Source organism: Amaranthus tricolor, chromosome 10 (assembly GCF_026212465.1).
Source record: "Amaranthus tricolor cultivar Red isolate AtriRed21 chromosome 10, ASM2621246v1, whole genome shotgun sequence".
In the NCBI taxonomy this organism is placed as follows: domain Eukaryota; kingdom Viridiplantae; phylum Streptophyta; class Magnoliopsida; order Caryophyllales; family Amaranthaceae; genus Amaranthus; species Amaranthus tricolor.
The window spans coordinates 5,058,031-5,084,878 of record NC_080056.1 but is presented as its reverse complement, the minus strand read 5'-3'; the positions used below and the strand labels follow the sequence as shown (position 1 = coordinate 5,084,878).

Genomic DNA, 26,848 nt, shown 5'->3' with positions numbered 1-26,848 from the left:
TCCTTTCCTCTCCAGACCTTGTTCATAATTTTTTCTATGAGCGAGATACACTAGATATGATGATGACAAGGGCTCAAATGAATACATATAGCATGTGATTTTTTGCAACTCGATCATACCTCCCTTTTTTAATATTTCTAACATGATAAAAATAATGAGTGATTGGCTAATTAGGTTTATGCCTGATTTACGTAATGCCAAACATTTAGAAAGTAAAATATGGAGCTGCGTCATCTTCCCATGTCCTTAAAATGAAGTTAAGAGTCAGCATCATATATGATAATTAATAATTATATAATGTTGATATTTTTGTTTTCATTCCATATTACTTATCCTCACAATAATTTTCCATATATTCCATTTTAATTCATTTTAATAAATTTGCATTACTTTTATTTAGAGAAAATCCCATCAATTCTCTCTTATTTTTAAATACTATATATTATTTTAATTTATTTTGATCTAATTTAATTTAATTTTTATGTAAAAAATAAATAAGACAAATTTATTAATATATCCATATTATATATAATTAGGTACTTTAGGATTAAAGCATGTCTTTAGGAAAGACAATTAGACATTGGAGCTTACATAAGCACTAAAAGTAGACGCCCAACGCACTACTTTTGACTAAGTACATTAATGCTAACTTTTTCCCCTCTCCAAGGAATAGCTCACACACATACACATAAAAAAGTAAAGAATAAAAAATATATTAAAAAAAAAAAAGAAAAAAGAAAAATAAGAGTTATGGAGTATACTTCGCAAGGGATATTATATTAAAAGAGTCAATTCTGAAGTTGAAAAAGAAAAACAGCAAAATTGGCAACATTTTCACATACATACATAAATATCTATAGATATCATTTTGAATTTAAACATTAAATCGTAGAAATATACTTTTAACATAGCAAAATAATACTTCTGACATTGCAAAATTCGCTCCCGGAAAAAGTTATTTTATTTTATTGTTTGTAGGGTAGAATATGTGGATGAGGTGAAAAAATAAGTTGGAGAATAAGAAAGAGAAAAATAAAATCAAAATTAAAAATTAAAATATAGTAAAACCATTAAAACATGCATAAAAATTATTAAGACATGTGGATTAAAATATATTCGACTCGACATTTACCCAACCTTATATAACCGAGCTCGACTTTAACACAACTTCAAAAATAAATTTACAATAACGTGAGACGTGACAATCAGAATTTGATGTAAAACCCGATTTCAACCTAATCGAAATCGATACGATAATCCAATGAACACCCTTAGAAAAAATAACATAGGTAGTATGTAAACATGAATAGTAAAGCAACTAGATAATCCCCGTGCGATGCACGGTCTTTTTCATTTTTGATGTAAAAAAAAATTTAATTGAATAAGTCCGGGATAATAAAACATTAATATAAATTATTTCTTAATACACATTTTATTACAGTCATGAAAAATGAAACTAAAACTTTTTTTATAGTTATCATTATAATAATGATAAAGCAGTGGGTCATTATAGATTGTATCTATAATATAATTAGCATTTTAGTGAACTTTTTTCAAATATATTTAAAAATATATAATTAATTTGTAAATGAATGAATGTTTTTTAAATAAATATAGATTAATGGTGATTTGTAAATTAAATATCAAAGATAATAATTTGTGCATTTTTATTAGATACTACTATTTATTACATTGTTTTTCAAATTTAATAGTATATGTTATAGTACAAACTAAAGTTTTTAATAATGATCAAATTATTCATCTTATAATCATCCTTAACATTTAAGATTTTTATAATCGTCCTTATTTAATGACATCATCTTTACTTTAAAGAGGGTTTTAGTATATTGTATTAATATATAGATTTGTTTGCGTTAGGAAGGAATAATGATATGTGATGTATGACAAAAGGGATATTTCTAAAGAGAGGAATTTGTACTTTCTTTGCAAGACATTTAGGAAGATGCTAACCAAGAACCTTGTAGAATTTCTGAAAGATCACAATATTACCCCTACAAAATCTTGCATTGCCAACTAGAATAAGAAAGGTAGATGAAATGCTATACAAGCACACCATTGAATTGAACAAAAATTTTTTTACATTAGTATATTATAAACCGCTAAATGCTACTTGAAATACTATGTCGAACGCACTTTTATTTTAGTTTGAATATCTCTAATTTAATATAGTTAAAAATTATAGTAAGTTAAGATTAATCATTAACCAAAAACGAGTTTTTATATGTTCGAGAACAAAAACAGTTTCATCGAGAGTCGCGCCTCATATTTACATGTGTTAAATAGCTTATCTCATACATATTATGAGAATATAAACTCCTTATTTAAGATCGTCTCACCGAAAAATGGTTTCTCACAAATGTAGCTAGTTCCAAAATTGCATCTAAATGATAATATATAATAATTCCCTTTAATCTTTAGCCTTCCACCCGGTTTAAACGCCTATGATAGATGTGAGACTACTAACTAACGACCAAACAAATGACACAAGCCAAATTTTGACCTAACCAAGATTACCAACTAATAAATAAGGAGTCAAGAATCATTAGCCAAAGTCAAATTAAAGAAAGTAACAAAATTGCTTAATTCTAAGTAAATTAATTCCATTCACTTTGTCCCCCCAATCAAAGGCTAACATACAGAAATCATTTATCAATATCATAATCAAAGAGACAAATTATGTATGGTTTTGGCCTCTTCGATTTGGGCAAGATGTTCGACCGCATAAAGTAAATAATTTAAACGTCTTAAATATTTTTTATTTCTGCTTAAGTAGTTTAGTTATTCGAATTTAGGCCTTAAAATTCCGAATATATGCATAAAAAATGGCTTAATAAATTATTTTGTATTTTTGCTCCGCTCTGATGAGACCAATGATTAATAATCGTTCTTATTTTTTCTTTAATGAGTACATGGTAGCTAGGGATAGAAAAGAATCGAACATATAAATACTTTTTCTAAAAAATAATATTTATTCTCTAACTAAAACAAGACCCAATTTTTAATCATCTTTAACTTTTGATTGACTAATACAGTATATTAGTCAAACATTCACCAAATTTGTAGTACTAAATTTCAACTTTTGCCTGATTTATACAAGAATATATAATAAGTGGTGAAAAATGACGATGATGCCATACTTTCCATAGATAATTGAAGTCCATGACGTATAAGTTTTTTAGGTAAAACAGTATTAGATTGTGTGGCACACGAGTACAAATTGCATGGAAGTAGCAAAACCGTTAATAATAGAAATAATAATCCATTGGTGATTTTAAATGATCAAAACCATAATTGAAGATAGTGACGCAATTGGCCAAACAATAGTAGATTGAGCCTTCATTTGAAATCCAAACGGGTTCATAGACATTTGCAAAGTAAACAGTTATTCAGAATTAGTCAATATCAGATCCCTAGTTATATTAAATTTTGATATGTTTTGTATTAATGTTGTCTTTATTAAGTTTATTATTATAAATTAATAATTATAATAATGTTGAAACTTTTCTTAAAATTATTGTTATTTTAATCATTTTATTTTATCAAAATTATACTTAATAATAGAAATATTGAAACATAGACTAATTTGTTATATAATTTTACACGACTCCTACTATTTAAATATTTAGAGAATTATCATCATTATACTGAAATCTAGCAGTGTAAAATAGGGTATAAGAATCACATTCTTTTAGCTAGAGGTGTTCATTCGAGGCATACAATCGGCTTTGGGTTAGGTATTTTTGGTCGGGTCAAATCTTGTTCAACATTGATTTTTATATCATTCTGATTTTATTTTTTAAGTCGAGTTAAGTCAAATTCAATTATACAATGTCGGATGAATATTGAGTTGAGTCTATCCTAAGCACCGGCCCATGACCAAACAAAAGTGGGTCCAAGTCCTTTGGAAATCTAGATTGCATGTCCATGCATAAAACAATCATATAATAGTACTCACTAATATATATTTTCTTTTAGTTTGCTATTAAAATGACATATTATGAAGGAAAACGTCACTTTTAGCGACAAATTCAAAAGCAAAACGAGAGTAATTATTATGTTTTTAAATTGCATTGTTTGATTGTCATAGTTTTTTAAGCATGTCAGCAAGTGTGAGATGCTTAAGAAGGAAGGAAAATATTTTTTGGATGATGCAATAATCCATGCACACTAAAAAGAGGATGATTGATGAATCATAAAACACTTTGTATTAAAATGGGTGTTTCACATAGCATTTACTAGAAAAAGTATATGCAAATTTTGCTTTTTGCAAAGTGTTTATAATTTGCTTTGAGTCATTGCATTAGGTCCTTGGATTATTGTTAGTAACTATCCATAATGATGTCACAATTTATGAAGTTAAGGAAAATCCTCATTTCTCACTTTCTTCAATGGATAAGGCCTTGTTTTTCTCTAATTTGTAACCAACCAAATTATATAATTAGGTCATTTCAACTCAATCATGTGGAATATACTTCATATATAACCACTCATATTCAATGCTTTTAAATCATATTCTCATATTTGATTCATAATGTACTATTTTATGTACAACATTATCTTTATTAAAAATATACAAAAAATAATTTATAGCTCTTATTTTAGAAACTAAGTTATTGTTTTAAGAAATTAATATGAATATTTAGTAGCTCAACTTTCCGTGCAAAGATAGTAAATGTTAATAGTTTTATTTAAAAATTGATAATAATAGTAAATGTTGGCAATTTTTCTAATCCAGCCTAAAATCTTTTCACTAACAAAGGAAAAACCACAAGAATCGCTTTGCTCCAAATATGGATCGTATGTGGATGATATTATGGGAAATAAGATTTTTGAGGAATGGAAAAATATCCTAAGATTAAAATTTCAAGTAGCGAGAAAAAGTGGTCAATGGACATTTTGAGACTAAAACGCAATGACGAAAATGTAGGAGAAATTGAAGTTGAAAAGATAAATGAAGTCTGACATTACTTCAATTAAATATGAGGTACATCTACAACTGCCGAACTCTTGCTAATGAATTTAAGTTTATTTATGCACAGCTCAGCCATAAGCATACATCAACCAAGTATTGCATCATTGACAACTGAGGTATTCTTCCTGAAAATGATGTACACAACATTTTGTTATAATGTAACTACAAAGAATACCACAAATTCATTTTTCCATAACCATTTTGTCATCCATATATTAATCAACAAGAAAGCAGGAGCAAGACCATGAAAATCCATTGAGCATATCATATGACGACAAATATAACAGCTTCTCGGAGAACATAAATTTCGAACTGCAGAAGATTGACTCCTTTATAAGCTGTAAATTATGGACATGCATTTAGACATTCTGGCCTGGATAGATTGACTCCAAGATCTTAGCAGCGCGATGCCAGGCTCCAGAGATTCAAGGAAAATTGTGCTGTATTTGTCATATGGGATGGCCATCCAGGACCCAATCCCCCAAACAACCTCTTACCATGTTTTGTTGATGATTATCGACTAAACCCTAGATTATTACATATCAAGAATCATATTTACACAAGGTTCTCAAAGCAATGTCACAATCTACATAAACTATGGAGGTGTTATCTTTTGTAAGCGATTTCTTAGCCTTGTCTAACAAGAACTCCGCTATCTTCTGCGCAGAATCCTTCCTATCTGCAGAGTATGTCTCCTTTGCCTGCATACCATTAAAAATTTCCAAGGTCGTTATGACAGAAAGCTATTTAGATTATAATGGTACACAAGCAAGTAAGCAGGCATACTACCTCGAGAACGAGCTGACTTGCCTTCTTTGCACTGATGACGTCCCACAAACCGTCACTGTGTTACAAAAGTTTATGGTAAAAATCCATATTTCAGGCTATTAGATACATCTCTACATCTAAAGGCACTGATGTCCAGTCTACATAGTGCATAAACAATTCTCGTTTCAACATATTTCAGAAGCAATAATTTTGCACAACAAAAAAAAGCTTCATTTCAACCTTAATAACTAACAGCGGTAACAAATGCAAAATTTGCAGTTGAAAAGGTTCAAGTGCGGCAGAAAGCGGGTTACCTCGCCAATATTGCAAAGGCTCCACTTGGTTGACCAATACGGACAACTTGGCTTATATAGGGCTCTGAACTAAACCGTGCATCCTGCTCCTTCAGAAACTTGTCACCAAGCATCCTCCCGAGATTTAGACCTGTACCCACATTCAAATTAAAACAGGCAAATAAGGCTGTATCTTATAGAAATAGATGTCAAGACATGCTTGCTTTTAGTTTCGGTGAGGTCAGTCCATCCTAGAAGTGGAGATAAATGACTCAACTGTAACTATTTGACAAATGTTTCTAACAACAAATTTAATAATGAACCACAAAGCAGAAAGAAATTGTAATCTGTTTACCACACAGGCGAGTGTCCTCATCCTTTAATGGGTATCCCATTTCCTTGACACGTTGCTTCTCAGAATAGCTAGAAATCCTATGGTCTTCTGTCATATTAATCTGTTTCCCATTAACGCTGCAAAACAGTTGAGAAGATATTTATATTTGAGCCCTGATTAATAACAGCTGCATGAAACAAGAGTTTCTAAGTGAATAAAGGAACAGCTGTACACTAAAAGAAATCTCATATCCTGAAAAAAAATTAAGCAGAAATTGACCGCTTTTCTTCAAGTCTGCATACCATTTAGATCTATAAAGATAAACTTGAAAGTTTTTGTGAGAAACAAATTCTATCATGTGATAGTTCATATGGTTGAGAATAAGACAGAGATTATTGGCATTTGTTGATAGTTCATACTCCAACCTTAAGATTCAGTTTTCTCAACCTATAAAATACGTCTTAACAAAAGTGTAGTACTGTAAAAATACATTCAGTCATGAAAAATAAGTTCAATTATGCAAAATGAGTTCAGTAACTCAACAACAAATTAAGAAAATAATAAAAACAAAATCCAGCAAAATTAAGCTGGGTTCTGTAAAATATAGAAAAAGCTCAGCCAACATAAGTTAATAGACAAAAACCTCCAATCGTCACTAAACAAAACAAAAGTTTTAGATGAATTGATTAAAGCCAAACAACATAATCAAAGAAGCTGAAGGAGCACCCTTGAATGGTAGTAAAAGCTAAAATCATTTATGCATCAGATAGGAATAGCATGAAGACATACTTCATAACACAAGCTGAGTCTCCAACATTGGCACATTGAGCAAAGAAACTGTCATAACCATCGCCCCAAATTAGAAGCAGTGTTGCAGTACAACCCTGAAAGAGCTATAGTTATAAGCAATTTTTGATCTCAAAGTTCAAAAGCCATAAGCAAGGAAATGAAAGGAAACTAGTGTCAATAGATTTTTAAAAGTTGTCCTTAACCGTTAATAATTGTTAAGAGTAAGAGACAAAACATAATTAACTGCTACCTTCTCATTACTCAGATGATAAAGAATTGAATACAATAAACTAAAGAGCTGGCTAACTTAAAAGTAGGGAGTTCATCCCCTGACAATATTAACAAACTAATAAACCTAAAAATGTTTCTAAACATCAGCCAATAATATTACCACCACTCTGACACAACTAAATTTGAATTAACATCCACCACTCCCCTTCCATTCAAAAATTCTCAACATAACCATTAAAGAAAATTACAGACAAATCGGAAGTACTAAATACTAACAGCTATTTTATACTACGTACTAGTCTTTGAGGTGTTTGAGAAAGTGCGAATTATGTTTCTTTAATGTAATGCAAAACGAAAGGTAGTAAATTGAGATTTTCATATGAAAACCATTTGTAAAGGGCAAAGTTTCAAATATATGGACCATTGTTATTAAAATTGCGATTTTGATTTACAATCCTACTGCAAATGACCCAGATCATAAGTACAATTACAATGTTAGTAGGATTTTACAATCCCAATTAAATACAATTTTGAATGGTAGGATCAGAACACGATTCTACACTCATTCGATCTAACAAATTTAGTCTCAGTTATAATTAATTTTCTAGTTCATCTTTTAATAATTTTTTTCACATATACACATGTTTGAAATATATTTCATAATTAAAATTAAAAAATAAAGTTCTTTATTGATATGGAGTAGAGTAATTATTGATTATTTTTCCATTATATTCCTTAGAAATAAAGCTAACAAATTTTACTTCACAATTTAAAACTTTTGAATTGAATAATTATGGCTATAAACTATATGTTTGGCATATTTAAGTGTATTTGTAGAATCGTACAATCCTATGATAGGATCTTACACCTTGACTTGATCCCGATTCCAACAACCTTGATATGGACCAATGGTCTAGACTATGACTCCTTTACATCTCCTCTTATTTTCATTTGTAACCGAGAATCAATAGAAAACAATCACTTTGTTATTACCAGGGTAATGTTACACACTTTCAACCCCCTTAACACTGCCTGGACCCACTTGTCGTTAATGTGATGGTGTGTTGCTGTTTTCTCAAATTAGCCATTAGTTTCCCATTGTATCTGAACTGTTTTCCAGCTCTTTCTAAATTCAAGTAGACTTGGGAGTTGGGGCAGAGAATAAACTTGAGAGGATTCTAAAAGTAGCAATAAAGCAGAAACAAGACACATGTTAGCGGTTAGCCACAAGAATGGAAGCATCTAGATGATGAGATTATATGAAAGAAACATCAGTTGTGGTGAGACTGTGGCAATGCAAGAGGAAAGTGTGGTAATGGTTAGTAGATAAATGAGATAGGAAAGAGGATGAGAAAGAGATTTAGGAAAAGATTCAAGGCTTTCAGAGATGTTTTACTTTTACAAAAGGCGGTTGCAACTTGCACGGTTGGGCAATGGTAAATTTCATTGATGATTGATGCCAAAAGCATAATTTTTTAAGTATCTGACTAATTGAATGCAACTTAAGATGAGAAATTTAATTTCAAGTATGGAAGGACATCAATGGAAAATGCTTCAGGAAAAGTAATCCCTTAATCTTGAACCACGTTTTGTTGTTTGGATCATACATCGTTTTTAAGTAAAAAGATCAACAGGAATTGTTTTACTAAACAAACTAGTAAATTGTGTTTGCTTCTTTTTCATATGAATTAAATAAAAAGAAACATCTATAGAAAAAGGTCAAATGTGAAACTTTCTTCACATAAATAAATACACATGATTTAATGACAGTTTACTATAATCCACTATAATCTAAAACCAAAGAACTATAAATCTATTTTCTCCTCATTTCAGAGCACATTTTCTAGGTAGTTGTAGGGTGATTTGGTGGTTTTGTGTTTTAGAAAATGAGAGCTTAGGGGGGAGTTCGGCAGAGGTTGCGAAGCAGGTATTGACAAATAGAAATGGCATATCTGCCAGCTTCACAGTTCAATTTTGGGCAAGGTCCATTGGTAGGTGGTCAACTTTGGTCAAAGAATTGACGAGTGAGGATTTTGAAACATCTAACGGAGAGAGAATCGGGACTAAGCAATTTGGATGGTTCTAACTTCTACAATGCAGAAGGGATAAAGGATTTGCAAAAACAGAAGGAAAAAAAAAGAAAAAAAAAAAAAAAAGATTTGAGAGTGTGTTGGATAGAAAAAAAGGAAGGGGAAGGAAAGCAAGAGGAAGAGAGACAAAGGAAGGGGATGGAAGATAAGTGAGTTCTCCTTCCAAAGCTTTCCATTGTAGGTTAAATTTGTTTGAGACAAAATGTGAAGGATATCATCCTTCCAATTTCATTCCCTTCGTTACCTCCCCTCCACATTTGCTGTCCAAATGAAGTAAAATCTATCCCCTCATTTCTCTCCCATTACCTTCACTCCATTTCCTTCAATACAAACAAAGCATAGGGGAAATAAGGAAGTTAATCACCTTTCCATTAAACTGAGAAATAAACAACTCTAAATAGAATAATGTCCTCATTCAAGTAATCAAAGTGCACACTGCACAATAAGCATCTTATAACAAGATATATGCAAGCAAACACTTCACATACTCGTGAAAAAATGGTAAAGAGTTAAACCTCGTAATAGTGATTTAAACATGCTTCAGTTTGGTAAAATGCTTCCCTAAGGACATCAGATGCATCTTGCCGAGATAAAACCCTTTCCCTTCTTAAGGAATCCAATAAAATAGTTGATACGTTCTCCGGAAGAATTCTGAAAGCATATAGGGATAAGGTGTTAATTGAATACTAAAAGAGAACAAAAAGAATATAGCATGCATGGAAGCATAAATTTTTCATGGGAAGTAGAGAATGTCTCAAGAAGCACCAAATCCATATCTCATCAACCTCATTATAATGGTACACGTCCAAAATATATACATTCCAAAACAAAGATGTACAAAAATAAATTATTCAAATATCACAATCTGCTAAGAAAAACATTTACATAATAATGAAGACAGAATAAGCAAAATAAAAACGTGGATGGAGGATTTATTATGAAAGTAAAATATTGATAACAAATTGCAAGATATCTACAGTTGTCACTGATACATAATGAAAACACATCAACTTGAATATATACTCATTGTCGCAAAAAGATTGCTATATTTGACTCAAAAAACTCTAACACGAACAAGTTAAATGTACCAATCTCTATGGGAGGGACTAGGAAGTAGTAAATGACAACCTATCACGACACTGAATTTTAAGAACTCATCTTCAGTTCAATATGACATTAATGCTCATAATGCAGGAAAGGACAGAGTCAATTTAGTAAGAGAAGTGTCACGCGTGACCCAAAAATTGTGTCATATCGAACTGAGTTTTCATTCGAGTGTTCAACTCCAGTTAAATTTGTGACACCCCATATTAAGCTTTAAAAATGATTGATAAACTACTCATATCAATAAGGTGCACGTTCTTTTCAAGGGAGGTTATTTGCTAAGAACTCCACAATTAAGCGTACTTGGCGGGGAGCAATTTTAGGATAACCACTTGGAAAGTTTTCTCGAATGCGCACAAATGAGACCAAAGTGCGCTTACTTGTGTTGGTCTGTGCAGCCAGTGTACAACCTCCATGGGCAGTCAATGTCGGTTTGATGTGGTCGGAGATTTACAAGTGGTATATGAGCAACCCTGTGATCGTGGCCGATAATGTGTTTAGTGAGGGTGAGTGTACATTGAAATTAAGGTGCAACGAGGACATTTTATTCATTAGTGGGGGTAAGTGTGATACCCTGTGTTGAGCTTTAAAAAGGAATAATAGACTACCCATATCAACAAGGTGCATCTTCTTTTCAAGGAATCCATTTGCCAAGAACTCCACCGTTAAGGGTGTTTGGTGGGGAGAATTCTTAGGATGGATGATCTCCACGGAAGTTTTCTCAAGTGCACATGAGTGAGGCCAAAGTGCGCTGAAAGAACTTGTGTTGGTATGTGGGGTCAGTCCACAGCCTCCATGGGTAGTCAACGGCGGTCTAATAGGGGTGAGGTGCAAAGTTACATGGAATGTGGAACGTAGCCACGTTCCGCGATCCGGGAACGTCTGTCTCCAATCACCACGAAACACGACCCAAATCACTCAAGGCGCCGTACCGATTTAAAAGATCTTTTTCAAAAGGTATTTTGGCCTTCATTTATAAATCAAAGAAAAAAGAAGGTAGAAAAAAACGAGATGAAACCTAGAAATCTAAAAAAATTCCACTTGAAAATAATTTCTTAAGCAAAATAATCATTATTTAATTTTGTTTTCAAATATTTGTTTTATACATAATGTATCTCGTACCCAATCATTCCCGAGTCAATCTAGGTTGCGTTCTGTATTCCCGTTCCCCATTCCAAACCGAATTTCATTCCAGGTAAAAATGGCGAGGTGTTACAAAATTGGATAAGGGAATTTTAAGTTTAGGGCACACATAAGACTTATGTCCCTAAAAAGTAATATATGAGGTGGAGTCGGTTCAGGTTAGGCCAACTTTGTGCGGCTACTTAATCATATAAAGGCGCAATAAAATGGTAGTTTGCTAGCTGTCTAGGTTTATGAAGTAAAATAATTCACGCAATTCATAAAGTTGAGGGACGGTAGCACAGGTGGCAGTCACCACAAAATCACTAACAAGAACATACTAAATTGAAGATGAAGAGTGTTTGGTGTAGGCGTGTAGCTACTAAACGGGCAAGTTCACTTTAGCTAGCGACATAGTGCAACAATCGTATCTTGGCCGCATTGTAAAAGTACTCAAGATTTCTTGAACCGGTATTACCCGCATTGTAAAGGTGTAAAAAAACCAAATCTAGGCCGTTGCAAGCGATATATAACTGTTTAGGTCCACATTTGGAGGTACAATAACCACATAACCTGTATTACCAGACTATCGTGACCGTTATTGCAACCCCGACCGTTACCCCATTTTTTGCACCATGGCTAACAATGATAACTGAAAAGGCAGCAGACACTCTACAGTTGTGTTTGGAACGATTAGCAACACCCCAAAAGGGTCTGAAATTTTGTTAAACTAAGGTTTTAATTGAAAGCTAAACGGTAAAAGATATTGAGATACTAATTTCACTACCTGAAACGACAAGGAGTTAAAAAGAGGAGAATGAACTTATATTTGTTAAGTCAGCAGAACAATAAGCTAGTTGAAGCGGTTGCCTGATTCAGCAACTAACATGGTACCAAATTTATCTAACTTCATTGAAATTTGGAAACTTTGTTTGCTTTTTTTTCCTTATTCAACTAGACTATGATTTTTTAATGAACATGTGATAAACTGACGTAAGAGTTAGTTACCAGGAAAAGTCGGGGATGCTGAATAAGGAAAAAGTACGTAGACAAAGAGAGATCATCGGAATATTACTGAGTGTTTTATAGAGAGTTTTGAGGTCATTGGGAGAGAATCTAGCATCTCAAAATCCATTAAGTTATCCTTTATTATAGAGGGGAAACTATTCGGCAAGACCATATTTACCATTATAGGCATCATAAAACACAAAGGTAAATATAAACTCCACTTCCACAATATAAACAAAGCTTGATATCAAAAGGCCAACAATTACTTACTTGCTCACAGACTGAGCTGCAACTGCTCCACCATGTCCATCACAAATACCAAAAAGTCCAAACTGTGTACAACATCAGGTTACATCATTTGCACACAAGTTAAAGAAAGATGATCTTGAATGGAAGTATTTGCGCACCTGCTCTATCCCAGGAAGCGGACATCTGTAATAGCAGACATCTTCCATGGGAAGCTTTTTTCCCCCACGACGTGTAGACATGGGATCTGACGCAATGCCAACTCCAAATGAAACCTCTGATTCAGTCAGAGACGTAATTTGCACCTGCCACAATAATTGCTATAGAACTAAACAAGGGCTAAAACAACCTAAAGGCAGACAAATCTAAAGCAAGCTATTGTCTATAACAAGGCACAGCCCCAAAATGTTATCATGAGATGATCAAAGTCAAACTACTGAATATGGTTAGAAAAGACAATGCTAGAAAACAAGTATGAGTTAGAAGGAAAAAAGAGCAAGAATAAAAGAGGTAACAAACACAAGGGACCTATAAAAGAGAAAATCTAATGAAATGTGCTTAGCGGTGAAGCAAGAAGCAGCAAAATTACTAGCCCACTTAGAGGAAATGAGGATGTAATTTGCTAAGCTAGAATCCATGGACTGCGTACATACTGGATATACCATGAGAAACAAAAAGCCTAATTTGGGAAGCACCTTTCATTTCCTTTTCTACTTTTTTTTAATTTCAATAATTGAAGTTGTAGTACGAGCTTCAGCAAAATGTAACATTCTTTGGAATACAATTGTAAATAAATGCTAAAAAATTTCTGTAGATAGTACTCAGCTACCACTTCCTCAATTTAATAACGAATGCGCAGGAAAGGGGGTGGGCAGCTGGAGTGGGCAGCCAGCCTGCCACTACTACAGTTGCTTGCTCACAAACGTTAAGTGAAGCGATTGAAGAAAGCTGGAAGCCTTGGAAAATGGAAGCATTCTTAGTTTCTTACTGCTAAATGTTTAAATTTGATAGCTGTCGGCACATTAACAATAGACAAATGGTTCTTTATGATTAAAGAAAGAAACCCTTTCAATTATGTAGCCTATCTCGGCATTAGACAGTAGTTTTGGTATTCTAAATTCAAGTTTTACATATTTGACCATAAATATACATCCAGTCAAATACAAACTGTAAACTTACCCAACTCTGCCCATAGCTCACTTAATGTGTAAACATATAAACAGTAGAGCTTCGATTTCTATTCCATTCAACAACCATTATATGTTCTATGAAAGATTTTTTTCTTTTTTTCTTTTTTGTCAATGAAGATAAATATAAGATAAGCTTGTATGCATAAGTTGTACGGCCAAAGATGTCAGATTTGTCAAATAATTCATCATTTTCCATACTCGAGTAAAATTAACGGTTACACTGATTTAACATGATTTTTAAATTTACCGCAAGTGTATTATTTCTGTACTAAAATTTTATGTAATAATCACTTAGCTTAGCCCAATAACCTTAAAATTTTTCCACCGTGATTTGTCATATTTTTGTGTATTCTTGCACAATTTAGTTTGAAAGGAGAAAACAAATATGTTCTTTCAGGATTCAGGGCTTTTATCCGCAAAGAGACACAAAGAAAGCTCAGGAGATACTTGTCAAAATCATAAAGCTTAAAAGTGGAGAAGGTCACATCAAGCTTCTATCATCATCATTTCGACAAAAGAAAATGATGAGAGAACAACAAACAAAATTATAAATGAAAAAATTTCAGATGGAACCATAAAGAAGAATCAACTGTGTGGAGTCATCTTTCGACTTTTATATACTAAGTACTTGATATCAAATTTCAAGTACCCAAATGAAATCAATCAAAAGTACCCAAATGATCATACAACAACAATAAAAGCCTTAATCTCAACAATTTGGGGTCGGCAACAAGTATAAATCGTACGATTAATCTCAGAGATGATGAATGAAGCGAGGACTTGCTGGCACCTGCCATGCAAAGAGGTTAGGATTTTCAAGTTGAGAGAGGCCAAAATGAAAGAGTGAAGGACAGGTGACCACCGGTGGATTTTGGGTCGTAAGTTAGTTGGTGCCAAGGTTATTATTCGGGAAAAAAACTAGGGGAACAAAATTTGAACTCCTAACAAAAAGCCTAAATCTCAACAATATAGGCCTGTCACCAGATATAATACTAATATTAGGTCTCAGAGAGGTGATGAATGAAGGACTTGATTTGGTTCCTGCCATGGAAAAAGGGTTAGGATTTTTAGGTGAAAACGGGCCACAATGATCGAAGAGACTGCGAAGAGGGTTTGTGGGCAATGGTTGATTAAGTAGGAGGGCAAGATTTGAACTCCCAACCCTCTAGTTCCTATACTCTACACAAACCACATCTTCCAATTGCAAATAACTAAATAACTACACAAAAATTTTGGTTTTATAAATTGACAAAAAAGAATTCAAGCCTTTGTAGGCCGACTTTAACACCTATCATTGCTCATGGGAGAAAAGAGAAATTTGGGTGTGCAAGATTCAAGCGAGGTAATGAAGGCCAAAAGCTCTTACAATCGTTGTGTCAAAGCACTAGACAGACAACCCTTAAGGTGCCTCCCTACAGAATTAGAAAATTTATAAAAGGTACCTTCTCACAATTAAATTTATTGGGTCCATTGACAATCAAAATCAAAATATTTAAAAGGTTTGTTTGGACTATTTCTGTTCAATTAATCAAGAAAACCATCCCAACAAACTTCAAGTTACACAATTTTGTTATCTACTATTTCTATATTTGTAGGAACCTTGCCATTATATTTGGAAGCCATGGAAATGGGTTGTATACTGGTTTTCCATAGGCTTCAATATCTTCCAACTAGTCCCAACATACAAACCCAACCCCGAATAGACCCGCCTTAACCCAACCCGACATTTTTCCAAACCAAACCCGAAAATAGATCTAAATGCATTTCTAGCTTTTGGTAAATATAAATCTTCACAATAAAGAGTATGAAATGAACCTATGTTCTAGAATAATAATAAATAAAAAACTAGGAAACAAAAACCATGTGGACATACTTTTCATCCGAAGAAATAACACAGATACAAGAAATACACAAATGAGAAGTTTTATATTATACGTTTTATTAGCTAAAAAAGATAAACGAAGAGGGTAAGCAATTTTGATGTATTCGTATCAATCACAAAAATATACCACGTTGGAATGGATCCTTGTGGTAGGAAAGTTGCTCACAACTAGCTATCTAGAAAACACGCTCTTCCTCCCAAGTTCCATAAGACCCAAACATTAGGAACAAAAAACATGAAACTTTTTATAAGAGGCTTTGTACATCAAAGATTTAAGTAGTCAACAAATAAGAGTCTAAAAAGTTTGTCCATTTTTTAATTTCATCGCAATTCTAGTACTTACTCTTATCTGAGAAGTGGTGCCAAGAGTGATTATATCACCACTAAGAAGCTCCTCTGGTTCACCCCAAGTTCTGCTTCCAAAATCAGGATGATGTATGGCCTTTGCATTTAGAAGAGTTCCATTAAGACTACCCATGTCCACCAGTTCCCATTTCATTTTCTAAAAGATGAAAATGATTAATAGGCAAGACAAAACCAAGAGTAGGAATACTATCAAAAATAAATAAATATTATAAGTTTCAAAAAATTACATCGGAATTCCAATTTATCATAGCATGCTTTCCTGAAACCTCTGAATCCTTCAGTAACAAGTTACTAGGTGGTACCCTTCCAAGAGTCAATGGAAGCTTAGAAATATCACTAGACAACAATGAACACTGAAGCCCGCATGCTGGGCCTTTGATAACTTCAAGGGAGAGGCAAGTTCCTGCACCTCTAACAAGAAGATAAAATGATATGTTTTACAACTTCAACAATTAGAAATGCTATAATAGTTGTCCCCGCACTAATAAAGCCGGAACAATGAACAACGTACCTTGATCTAAAATATCTCCAAAAATTCTATGAACTTCTACCTCATCTGGCCTAGATCTTGATTCCCTATAAGGGCCTTTCTTTAAAGTGTGTTTCTGCTCTTCAAAAATATGGCTTGTCGACAACGGACGCTTTAAGGTTTGACCAACTAAAAGGTCTTCTCCCATATCACCTATATCTATGGTCAAACTATCATCTAAATGATAAAAAAGTTTCAAAGTATTAGGCAATTAGCACTACTAGTGAAAATAAATGCAAAAGATCCATATCACTTGTAAATAAAGAAAGAAAGAAAATTATAAACCAAGCTTAGGGGTAATAAGAGAGTTACAACATAAGTATGTTAGACAAACTTGATAAGGAACAGTCTGATTATAATAATTCTATAAATAGGGCAGGTTAGAGAAGGACCAGAACGTGAGATTATTATGGATTGTTTTGTAACGCTTTTAGCTCATAGGGGAGGAAATTCAAACATAGTGTATGTAAGTTATCCTATGGACCTATACTATTGTATTTTCTAACTCCTTCAATCCTATTTTAATGCGGGAATGGATGAGTACTGGGATTGGTATGGGTATGGGTACACAAATGTGGCCTGACAAGAAAAACAATAACATCCAAATTTACAAGATATGCATACACGGCAAGGGTATGATAAACAGTAACATCCAAATTAAGGAATCACAAAAGATTGGGGACAGTTGCATAAAGCAAAAGATCATTTCCAATGGCCCTTCACATAAATTCTCCTTCTCCACTCATTTCAATTTTCTACAATCTCAACGTTAAGGGTACGGAAAAAATAAAATATTTTGGAGGAAAATTGTCAAAAAAATCAACCTTTGCTCCATCCGTTGAAAATTAATTTATTTTTAATAAACCCACATATCGGTATAATTGTGAAATTAAACTCAAATATTTTTATACCTTATTTCTTGATTTACAAAGAAGCTTCAAAAATGGTTATAAACAATAGGTGAGTTTATTTTTAGCATATATACCAAATAGATGGGTTTATTTAAACATAAACAATAGGTGGGTTTATTTTCACCGGATCAAGCAAAGGTTGGTTTATTATTGACAATTCCCCAATATTTTTCCCAAAAAATACATATTTAAAAGTCCAGAATACATTATTCTTGAACATGGAGATGTTTACAATGCTGCAACAGTTTTTATTGCAAAAATAGTCCAATTATTCTAAAACCCACAGACTGTAAAAGTAAAAATATAGAGGAAAAGAGCAATTATCTAATAGAAAAAGAGGGAAAGACGATTAGATCTTCAACTAATTAAAAGGAGGGTGGTCTATTTTACTTTCAAGGGAAAAATTTGTCTCATTTACTCAAAGAAATTAAATTAGGAGGGAAGGATTGGGATTTGAAAAGTCCAAGACCATACAACCTACTTCCTTTGTCCTCTTCCCTCCACCCGAGGGCAAAAATATGAGAGGAGCCCACTTTGAAGATCATTATTCTTTGTTTCCAATTCCAATCAAAAATTTCATATTCTAATCATTACTAGCTTTGGGTATGCATATGATAGTTGCTTTCCGTCCCTCCCCCCCCCCCCCAAAAAAAAATGTCCTCAACAATCTACCGTAATATCTAACATTGCTCAATTATACACTCTTGAGGTGAAACACCTTACCCTTAAATATGCCCAAGTAGGGGTGTGCAAAATTAGATCGGACTGGCAGCCAGAATCGAACCAGTGGAATTTGGACCCAAACCGGCCCGGACCGGAAGCATTAGCATAGTGAAAAGAACAAGGTTGTGTTGTTTCTTGTAATTGGAGAAAAAAAATGTCCCCTAAATTATGATTTAATTTATACTTATGGCAAAAAACAAGGTTGTGTTGTAAATTGGAGATTATAACGCAAAAAGGGAATCCTAGTTTATGTTTTAATTTAATATGGTTGTGTCACGAAACAGATTTAACGGTCAATACTGTTTGGTTGTAGTGAACTCAAAAACCTTTACAATACGGTCGCGATACGGTAATGCAGTGTTTTTGTTTTTGTACTAAGCTTGGGATTTAAATACAAAAAGACAAAGTAAGTCAGAAGAAAAGAACAAAAACAAATTTGAAATATGGCTTCACATGATGTTGAAGTAGAGAATTTCACTTTCTCGTGAAGCTTATATCATTTAGCTACTTAAATTTAGTAATATTCACTATTTGTTAAATAAACTTAACAGAAAAGTAGTATTAAGTAGGGTGTGCAAAGTTACCATCCATTGAAATAAAGTAATTGATTGGCGCTCTGGCCTCCCGAATGGGTTCATACTTCAAATAGCCATATATTTTCTCCTCTTCATGTATATGCTAGTTTCAAGAGAATTTTTTTTTTCGAAAGCAATGACTAAGACTGTGATTACAAAAACTGGCAAGCAATTCGTGAGACTATACCTACTCAAAGGGAGACACTCCATACCACAGTCAGAAGACACAACCCTTAAAAGCCTTAAAGTTGCACCTTGTCTTAAGGCCAACATTCATTGTTTGAGAAAAACGAGGAAGAATAAGACGCCTATAACATAATGAATTAGCTCGAGAGGTACTTTAGGAATCATAGGTAAGTTACAAAAATAGCTTGATAGGGAAGACTTGCATTTAGAAGGAAAGGAGCGAATTATAGGATCCGAATTTCATAGAAAATGGAAATTAGAGAGGGAGCAGCTCATGAGGTAATAATTGTGTTTTCAGTAAGAAGAGATTCATACGAAGTCATTTTTCTATTACTATTGCATTTTAAATTTATTTACTTAAACATCATCATCATCATTTTCGTCACGCTTCTACATTTTAATGTCGGTTCATTACAAAGATGTGCACACCATCACGGTGCTCAAGTACTTCAAATAAAGAACAAACTTTTGAGGTCAACAAATTGAGACCAAAATGCGGCATATTGAAGTGGTCAACATCAACTATATGGTGTGTTCATTGCTAGACTATATATAGGCGTGGGTTCGGAGAAACGGAAGAGGGTTTCTAAAGTTAAAGTGACTTTCATGACAAAAAAATTCATGTAGTATGCAAGCGCACATCAAAATGTTCACCTAACTCAGTAATGCTTTGTGCTTCATGGTTGATAAGGGGCCCTCATAGCACCCTTCCTATAAGGTGAAACACAATGGCGAGTGATGCAATTTAGGTTCATTTGTGTAGACCCTTTGGTCGGTATTTAATAAAAAAATTTCCGGACACAAGAAAGAACAAATTTTGTAAATTAAACCAAGTTGACAAACAAGTTCTTGCATCAATAGTAATGTTTGTTCTAGTGTAACACTACAACAAGAAGAAGACATACAAACAAGAAAGCAATCAGCTTCAAAGCATAATTTATTGATATCCCAATGCAAGAATTATAAGCCGGGCTAACCAAAAAAAGTAGCATGCCTTGAGTCAAGTGAGGTATACGAGGGGGTAGCTTGTGTTTGTACTTTAGACTTTGTGCTCCATGTGAAGTAAATCTCCCTTCAGTTTGCATCTGAGAACTCTCTAAAAAGCTATTACTCGATGGTTCATGGCTTGAGTTTAGAAGCTGATCAGATTTTTCTTGCGCCAAAGGCCTCTCTAAGTCATCATCCTAGGCATGATCCAGAAATTCAACAATCAAGCAGAAATAGCAGTAATGATAATTTGACAGCTGGGATGTGCCACTAATTATAAGCAATGACTACTCAGTTCAGATAGGAGCAGCTCCATCATAGAGGACTGAAGCCAAAGAAAACAAAGTTTTTTATCAAAAGCTTCTGCTTTATTGTACAGTATTATATCTTCAACACCACCCCCCCCCCCCTCTTTTACAGTTCAGCCCGTTCAGGTCTTCAGAAAGAAAGTTGAAACTATGTTCAAGCTTAACAAATCTATTATGTTTAATGTAAAATATTTTATTCAGAAATTTGAGAACTCAACATAAGAAATGTTAAATTATGGAAGCTATCCAAATCTAAGAAGCTCTGAGAAATAAATTGTAAACAGGATCGAGTAAACACTAAATTGCAACAGAAAAAGTACAGGACACCTTAGGTAATTATTGTGCCACCATGGGTCTAGTAGCAATTCAGGATAATGATGAGTAGGCTTCAATATCAAGTTTGTACAAATAAACAACAGTCTATAACCAGTGTTTTCATATTGCTCTCTGGCGTTCACATAAACAACCAAGTAAAATAACTCCGCAGTTTCCAAGCAAACAGCATATGCAGAGTACAGTTTAACCTTATTTTTTTTAATTATAAGAATCAAACAAGTACAAAGATCAGTCGCCAGAGATAACCAAAAGGAAAAACAGTGCTAGTTTAATGGACAATTGTAATTATTCTTGCTCAACTGTTTCTATTATATAAAGCTCCAATCATGCTAAGATCAAGAAATGCATATCCTTCTCTACGGTCTTGTGTTTGTCACATAACAATCAAAAATTTAACTCGATCAACATGCATTCCCTTACTTGATACTATACGATGTACATAACTTGGTATCATTCCACCATCAAATGAGTTCACTGACATCCAAAAAAACCTAATCCCCAAAAGTAATTCATTCAACCCTTACTATCTTCATACCCATAGGAATCCAAGTTGTTTGCTAAAATGATACTCAAAGTTAGTTATTTTCACATTACTAACCTATTCTTTTGCTAATACTTTTTTATACAAATTGCTTGACCATATCCCCCTGCAAAAAGAACTAATTTTTATATCATGAATATTCACAAAAATCATCAACAAGTACAACCTTAATCCTAATAGATGAGCGTATATACATGACTTAGAGAAAACAAAACTCACAAGATTGTCCACAACAATCCTCCAATTACATTCAAGACTGTCTAGTGATATACCATCGTGTTGAGTGATGCATGGATCTAGTTTCTTAAAACTCCCTCTAATATCTTTTACATTGCAACACTTTCCATTTCAAAATTTATCATTTCATTTGAAAATGTTTCTATTTTAGAATTTTATATGTTTCCCTACTTAGTTTTCACTTTTTCTTTCTTCTCCCACTTGCTCTTTCGCATTTTCTTCCTACCTTCCCCAATTAATTCCTTTCTCTCTACATTTCTTAATACATGTTCCTACCCCTTTCATTTTTAACTAACTAGAATAAAGAATATCCATCCTTATCCCTAACAACCAAGTAATTTTTGGTATTCCTTGGATTCCAATGTAGAAACCGTATGTCCAACTCTCCACTTACCCTGGGAAGCATCTTTCAGCAAATGTCCAAACCAACAAAGTCGATTCTCCTTTACTTTATCATCAATATCTAAAACTCCCAATTTCCTTCAAGCATCTTCATTTCAAATTTATCTCTTATAATATGCCCACACATCAATCACAACACACGTCTCGACTACTTGCATCATCTTTTAGGCTTTTTCGGATACCAAGGCTTGATAGTTATCTACAAAATTCCTTTCAACTTTTTCACCAACCACATTGTTACTTGAAATTAGTACCTTGGTCATTTCTTTATGATCTAATGAAACACTCATTTTAGTTTCATCCTATTATATTCCAACAATAATTCAACAAACATTATATGAAAATATTATAGCTCCATGAGTAAAATAAGAAAGATAATAACAATGTTAAAAACTTAATCCCAATTATATACGTCGAATACATGAATCAAAACCGGCCAACTTAAGAGGTAGTTGCTAGCAAATATTATTTTATGTCATATCAAAATAAGAAAGACAAACTGACAAATTATATTTAGCCCTTAGCTATTCCTCAAGAGACACAAGATTTTTCATAATGTAAAAAAGACAATCAGACCACAACAACAACAATGTCAGAGCCTTGATCACCAAAAGATTAGGGTCGGCTACATGAACCAATATATCCGTTCCAATCGTTGACCACATGGATTCTTCTTCTCCATTCAGTCCGATTTTCTAACATCTCAATTTGTAAGTCTATGTCATTCATATTCTTTTCTACTCTTGTTCGCCTTCAGTCTTGCTTACCCTCTTTAAGTCTCCCAAAATCTAACTCTCTATCTTTCCTATTGGTTCACTAATATAAAAAGACAATCAGACCAAGTTATATTTTTCATTAAAAGTAAAAGCCCTTCAAGGTTATTGCCTATGGAGACTACAAGAAGGTCTCATATTCATCTCTTAGTTAAAGGGTCGAAGGGTGGTCATTTTCCTTTCATATGTTGGTGAGAACCACAGAACATATCCCATAGGTCATATCCTATCAACCAGTTTTAAGTAGATACAGTATGCCACTTGTCTAATAATAATTTAGTATTATTGTTTTACACACTAAACTCATGTTGGCTCGAGAAAATTTTTGAAAAAAATAGGAAATTTTTTTTTTTCCAAGTTTAGTGTTAATGTACTCATTCTCCAAATTCTATTTTCAAAATAAATAGGAAATAATCAAAGAACATATAAAACAATAAATCTTTTTACATGGATAAGGCTACTCCATCAGCTCAATGATTAATGTCATTGATATCAAAACGTGTTGCTTATGTTGTACCTTGTTACCTTACTTGTAATCCTATTTGGAAAGCAAAGGATGCACTCATCTACTTCAAAAAAATTATCCCCGATTCCTTAATGTAGAACTCAAACAAATGCACACAAGTGCATTGGATGTTGAAACCCATAAAAAGAAGAAAGTAAACTGTTCAATAAAATGCCAACTTTTTTTATGATCTTAGGATAGACTGAGAGGAGCCGAGGGCTAGGTGGTGAGAACAAAACCTAGAACCTGAACTGGAGAAAGTGGTACTTGCTCCAACTAAGACATGACCCGATTCTCAATAAAATGCCCACTTGAGCATTCAACTTCAAATAAACATAAAATCCATCAACTTGATAAATTGAAAATATGCATTTAATGTTCCTACATATTGTTACATTAGAAAATAGAGATGGAAACATTGTGTAGGGTATAGCATATGAGAGCCCAAATCAACGTATCTATAGGAATTAAATTAATAACATGGATCAGCCTCAAACAATATTGCATCATTATACATTATTACCTTTAATACCATATTAATCAATATTTAACGCTCATAGTGACTTTTATGTTCAATCCGGTGACAAACAACACTACAACTAATAACCAAAACAAGAACAGAAATACTCCACTAGTCTTTCTATTTGCGTGGTGAGCTAGAAGCTAGACCTGTGCCAACTTAACGCCATGCCCTCATATACCTGTGTAAGAGTACTATTTGCACAATAAAGGAACTCCACGGAAAGGACAAGTGACAGAGAAAGAACGGCAGCTTATCAATATTAAAGAATAAGGATTGGGTGGTCAATAGAATCCAAGTACAATACACGTACATCATAATTGGTACAGCAAAAAGACACTAAGTACAAACTCCTTAAAAAGTTCAAAAGACTACCTAGTACCTAAGCACTCTTATCAAAAGTTAATTCAATGACTATAATTTGAATGTAATGTACACTGTTTAATTCATTAAGCCACATCCAAGTTCCTACATCCCACTCAAAATCCAAGCAATGCAATAGCTAATGACCATAAAAATTAAAACACTCGAGGATAAGTGTCCTCAATTAGTGAGTCATTGACGCAAAAGATACTCAAAACTAAAGAAACCTAAAAAAAAGATCAGTAATCATCTGAAACAAATTAAAACATAATAAAATCTGCATCATCTTCAATTAATTAAAAATGATCACCTTAACCTAATGCAAATTCAATGTAGAGTAAAAATCCAAAAAAAAATGACCACAATCTTAATCATCAATCATCATCAACGTCATCATCATCAAACACAATTAAATTCAGTAAGAATAAAAAAAAAAAACTAAAGTTTAAATACATACAAATAACATATAAATTAATCAGCTAAATACAGAAAAAAATTGAAAAGAGAGAATAGATATTGACCTTGATGGAGAGAGAAAGATAAGAGCGAGAAAAGAATCGCCATGGTTTACAAGCAAGAAGGATTAGAAAGAGAACCAGAAGAAGCATAATGAAGACGACGACAATGGATTCCGCCATCGCCGTCAGCTACAGAAAGGATGAGAGAGAAACAGAAAAATGGAAATAGCGAGAAAAGCGCACCTCTTTGAAATCGTAGCATTTATATCATTTTCAACTTCTCAAATCTCAATTCGTAATTATTTCCTAATTCTATTGCGATTTCCATACTCACTAGCTTTCTGTGTCCTCCTAGAATTTATATATACTTGGACAATTAGACATACATGTGTACGTTACAATATTTAAATAAGCAAGAGAATTTCTTGTTGTGGACTACACATGGCATGCTTCAAGATCGTGGCCTATGGGTTATTAAGTTTAGATCTTAGATGTACTTCTTTAATACTATCGTCATCGTTTTCACCCAATATTCCGCTCGAAAACAGAGTTTGGATGAGAAAAGGCGACGGACAATTCATATTTGTACCCCTAAAGAGAATGTAAGAGGAATGCAGTCAAATTTACTCTCAAAGAGTATGAGCCCTGCATAAAAAGAAATATAAGTGACGGCATTGCCTCAAGAGTAAACTACCGCCAGCATAAAAAATATTTAAACCAAAATTAGTGTTCAAGCAAAATAATAATTCTGTTGAGTAAAAAAGAAAAGACAAAAAGGAGTGGATAAGAAGTAACTATAAACTAGGTTAAGAAAAAAAAACTTAAAAAACTATTAATAGTCTAAAATATGAATATGTCGTCTTCAGCTATTATCCCTATGAATAAAAGAGAGAAAATTATTATTTTTTATAAGTGATTGAGAATCGAAATCGTTTTATTAGGATAAAAGCTACAGCCCTTAATTACTATGCTAATTCGTTACATGTTATGTTATGAATATTCTCATGAATGGTGTGACTTGAGTGCAAAATTGATGTGTGTGCATTTATGTGTGACTTTTGGGATAGAATCAAATGAGTGTGTTAATGTGGGTGTATTAAGTTGATGATTGTTGTTTATGATGGTGATTAAAAGTATGGATTAATGAGGTAATGAAGTGTGAGTTAATCATAGAAGTTATGGAACTCAATGAAGAAGTCGAAAGGTTTAATTCAAGATGCTCTACTATGCAAGTCGAGCAATGCTATCAGAAGCGTTTTGAAGTGTCGCTTGACTAGCTCGCTCAACCAAACGAGCTCCAGGGTGTGTCGAGCGAGCAAACAGAATGCAACAAGAAACCACCTGTAGCCCGCTCGACCAAATCGTTCGATCGAGCGAGCCCCCGTTTTGGTCGGGCGAAATCTCTGATGCTCCTAGGATGTTGTTTTTGACTCTTCAAGTACTTGGGGCTGTTTCATTATCATTTATTCATAGTTTTAATGTACTTAATGTTACTTAGTATGATCTCTCCTATAAATAGAGAGCTCTCATATACACATAAAATATCATCAAACACAACCCCTAAGCCAAACACATAGCCTTTTGATTTTATCTCTTACTCAATTGTAATACTTCATTTGTAAGAGTGTTTTTTTATATTCCTTTGAAATAATATAAACAAGAAACTACACACGACGGAAGACGTAGCCATCATTGGGTGAACCTCCTTAAATCTTTGTGTCTCTTTGCAAGTTTTACATTATCAAATATTCCTTTAGTTCATTGTTATTATTATCGTTCATCAAAATTCTTAGCATCGTATCGATTTTGGCAATTATTTTCATGTTATTATAAATTAATAAACAAAGAATTGATTAAGCGTAAATAAGGTAATAACAATAAGGGAAGTTTGAGGTGTGAATGGAATGGGAGATTTGATTGGCTTGCTTGTAAGAATTATAAGTGTCATGTTTGTGCTACGGCCTAAGTGTGTATTATTGTCAAGTAATCATGTAAATTCATTTGTGTTATGAGTAAAATGGAATTGTTCCGCATAAAACCAAATAAATTGAATTTTTTAACAAATAATGAAAGGTATA

The 26,848-nt window shown here is 33.2% G+C and overlaps 1 protein-coding gene across 5 annotated transcripts; it reads right to left on the bottom strand.

Annotated features, from left to right (window-relative positions):
• Window positions 1-4,960: 4,960 nt before the first annotated feature.
• Window positions 4,961-25,185, bottom strand: LOC130825144 (protein phosphatase 2C 70-like). 5 transcript variants are annotated; one of them, XM_057690209.1, is made up of 13 exons: window positions 24,834-25,185; window positions 20,335-20,524; window positions 16,928-17,104; window positions 16,644-16,825; window positions 16,394-16,552; window positions 13,140-13,283; window positions 13,003-13,064; window positions 10,014-10,149; window positions 7,178-7,272; window positions 6,410-6,525; window positions 6,076-6,205; window positions 5,783-5,837; window positions 4,961-5,694 (listed from the first exon to the last, which is right to left on the bottom strand). In XM_057690209.1, the coding sequence occupies exons 1-13, from the start codon at window positions 24,948-24,950 to the stop codon at window positions 5,536-5,538; spliced, it is 1,722 nt and encodes a 573-aa protein (XP_057546192.1). In that variant the 5' UTR covers window positions 24,951-25,185; the 3' UTR covers window positions 4,961-5,535. The 5 variants fall into 5 exon arrangements, with proteins under 5 accessions (XP_057546192.1, XP_057546193.1, XP_057546194.1 ...); XM_057690210.1 differs by having other exon boundaries at window positions 16,644-16,819; window positions 24,834-25,178; XM_057690211.1 differs by having other exon boundaries at window positions 16,928-17,122; window positions 25,014-25,177.
• Window positions 25,186-26,848: the final 1,663 nt, after the last annotated feature.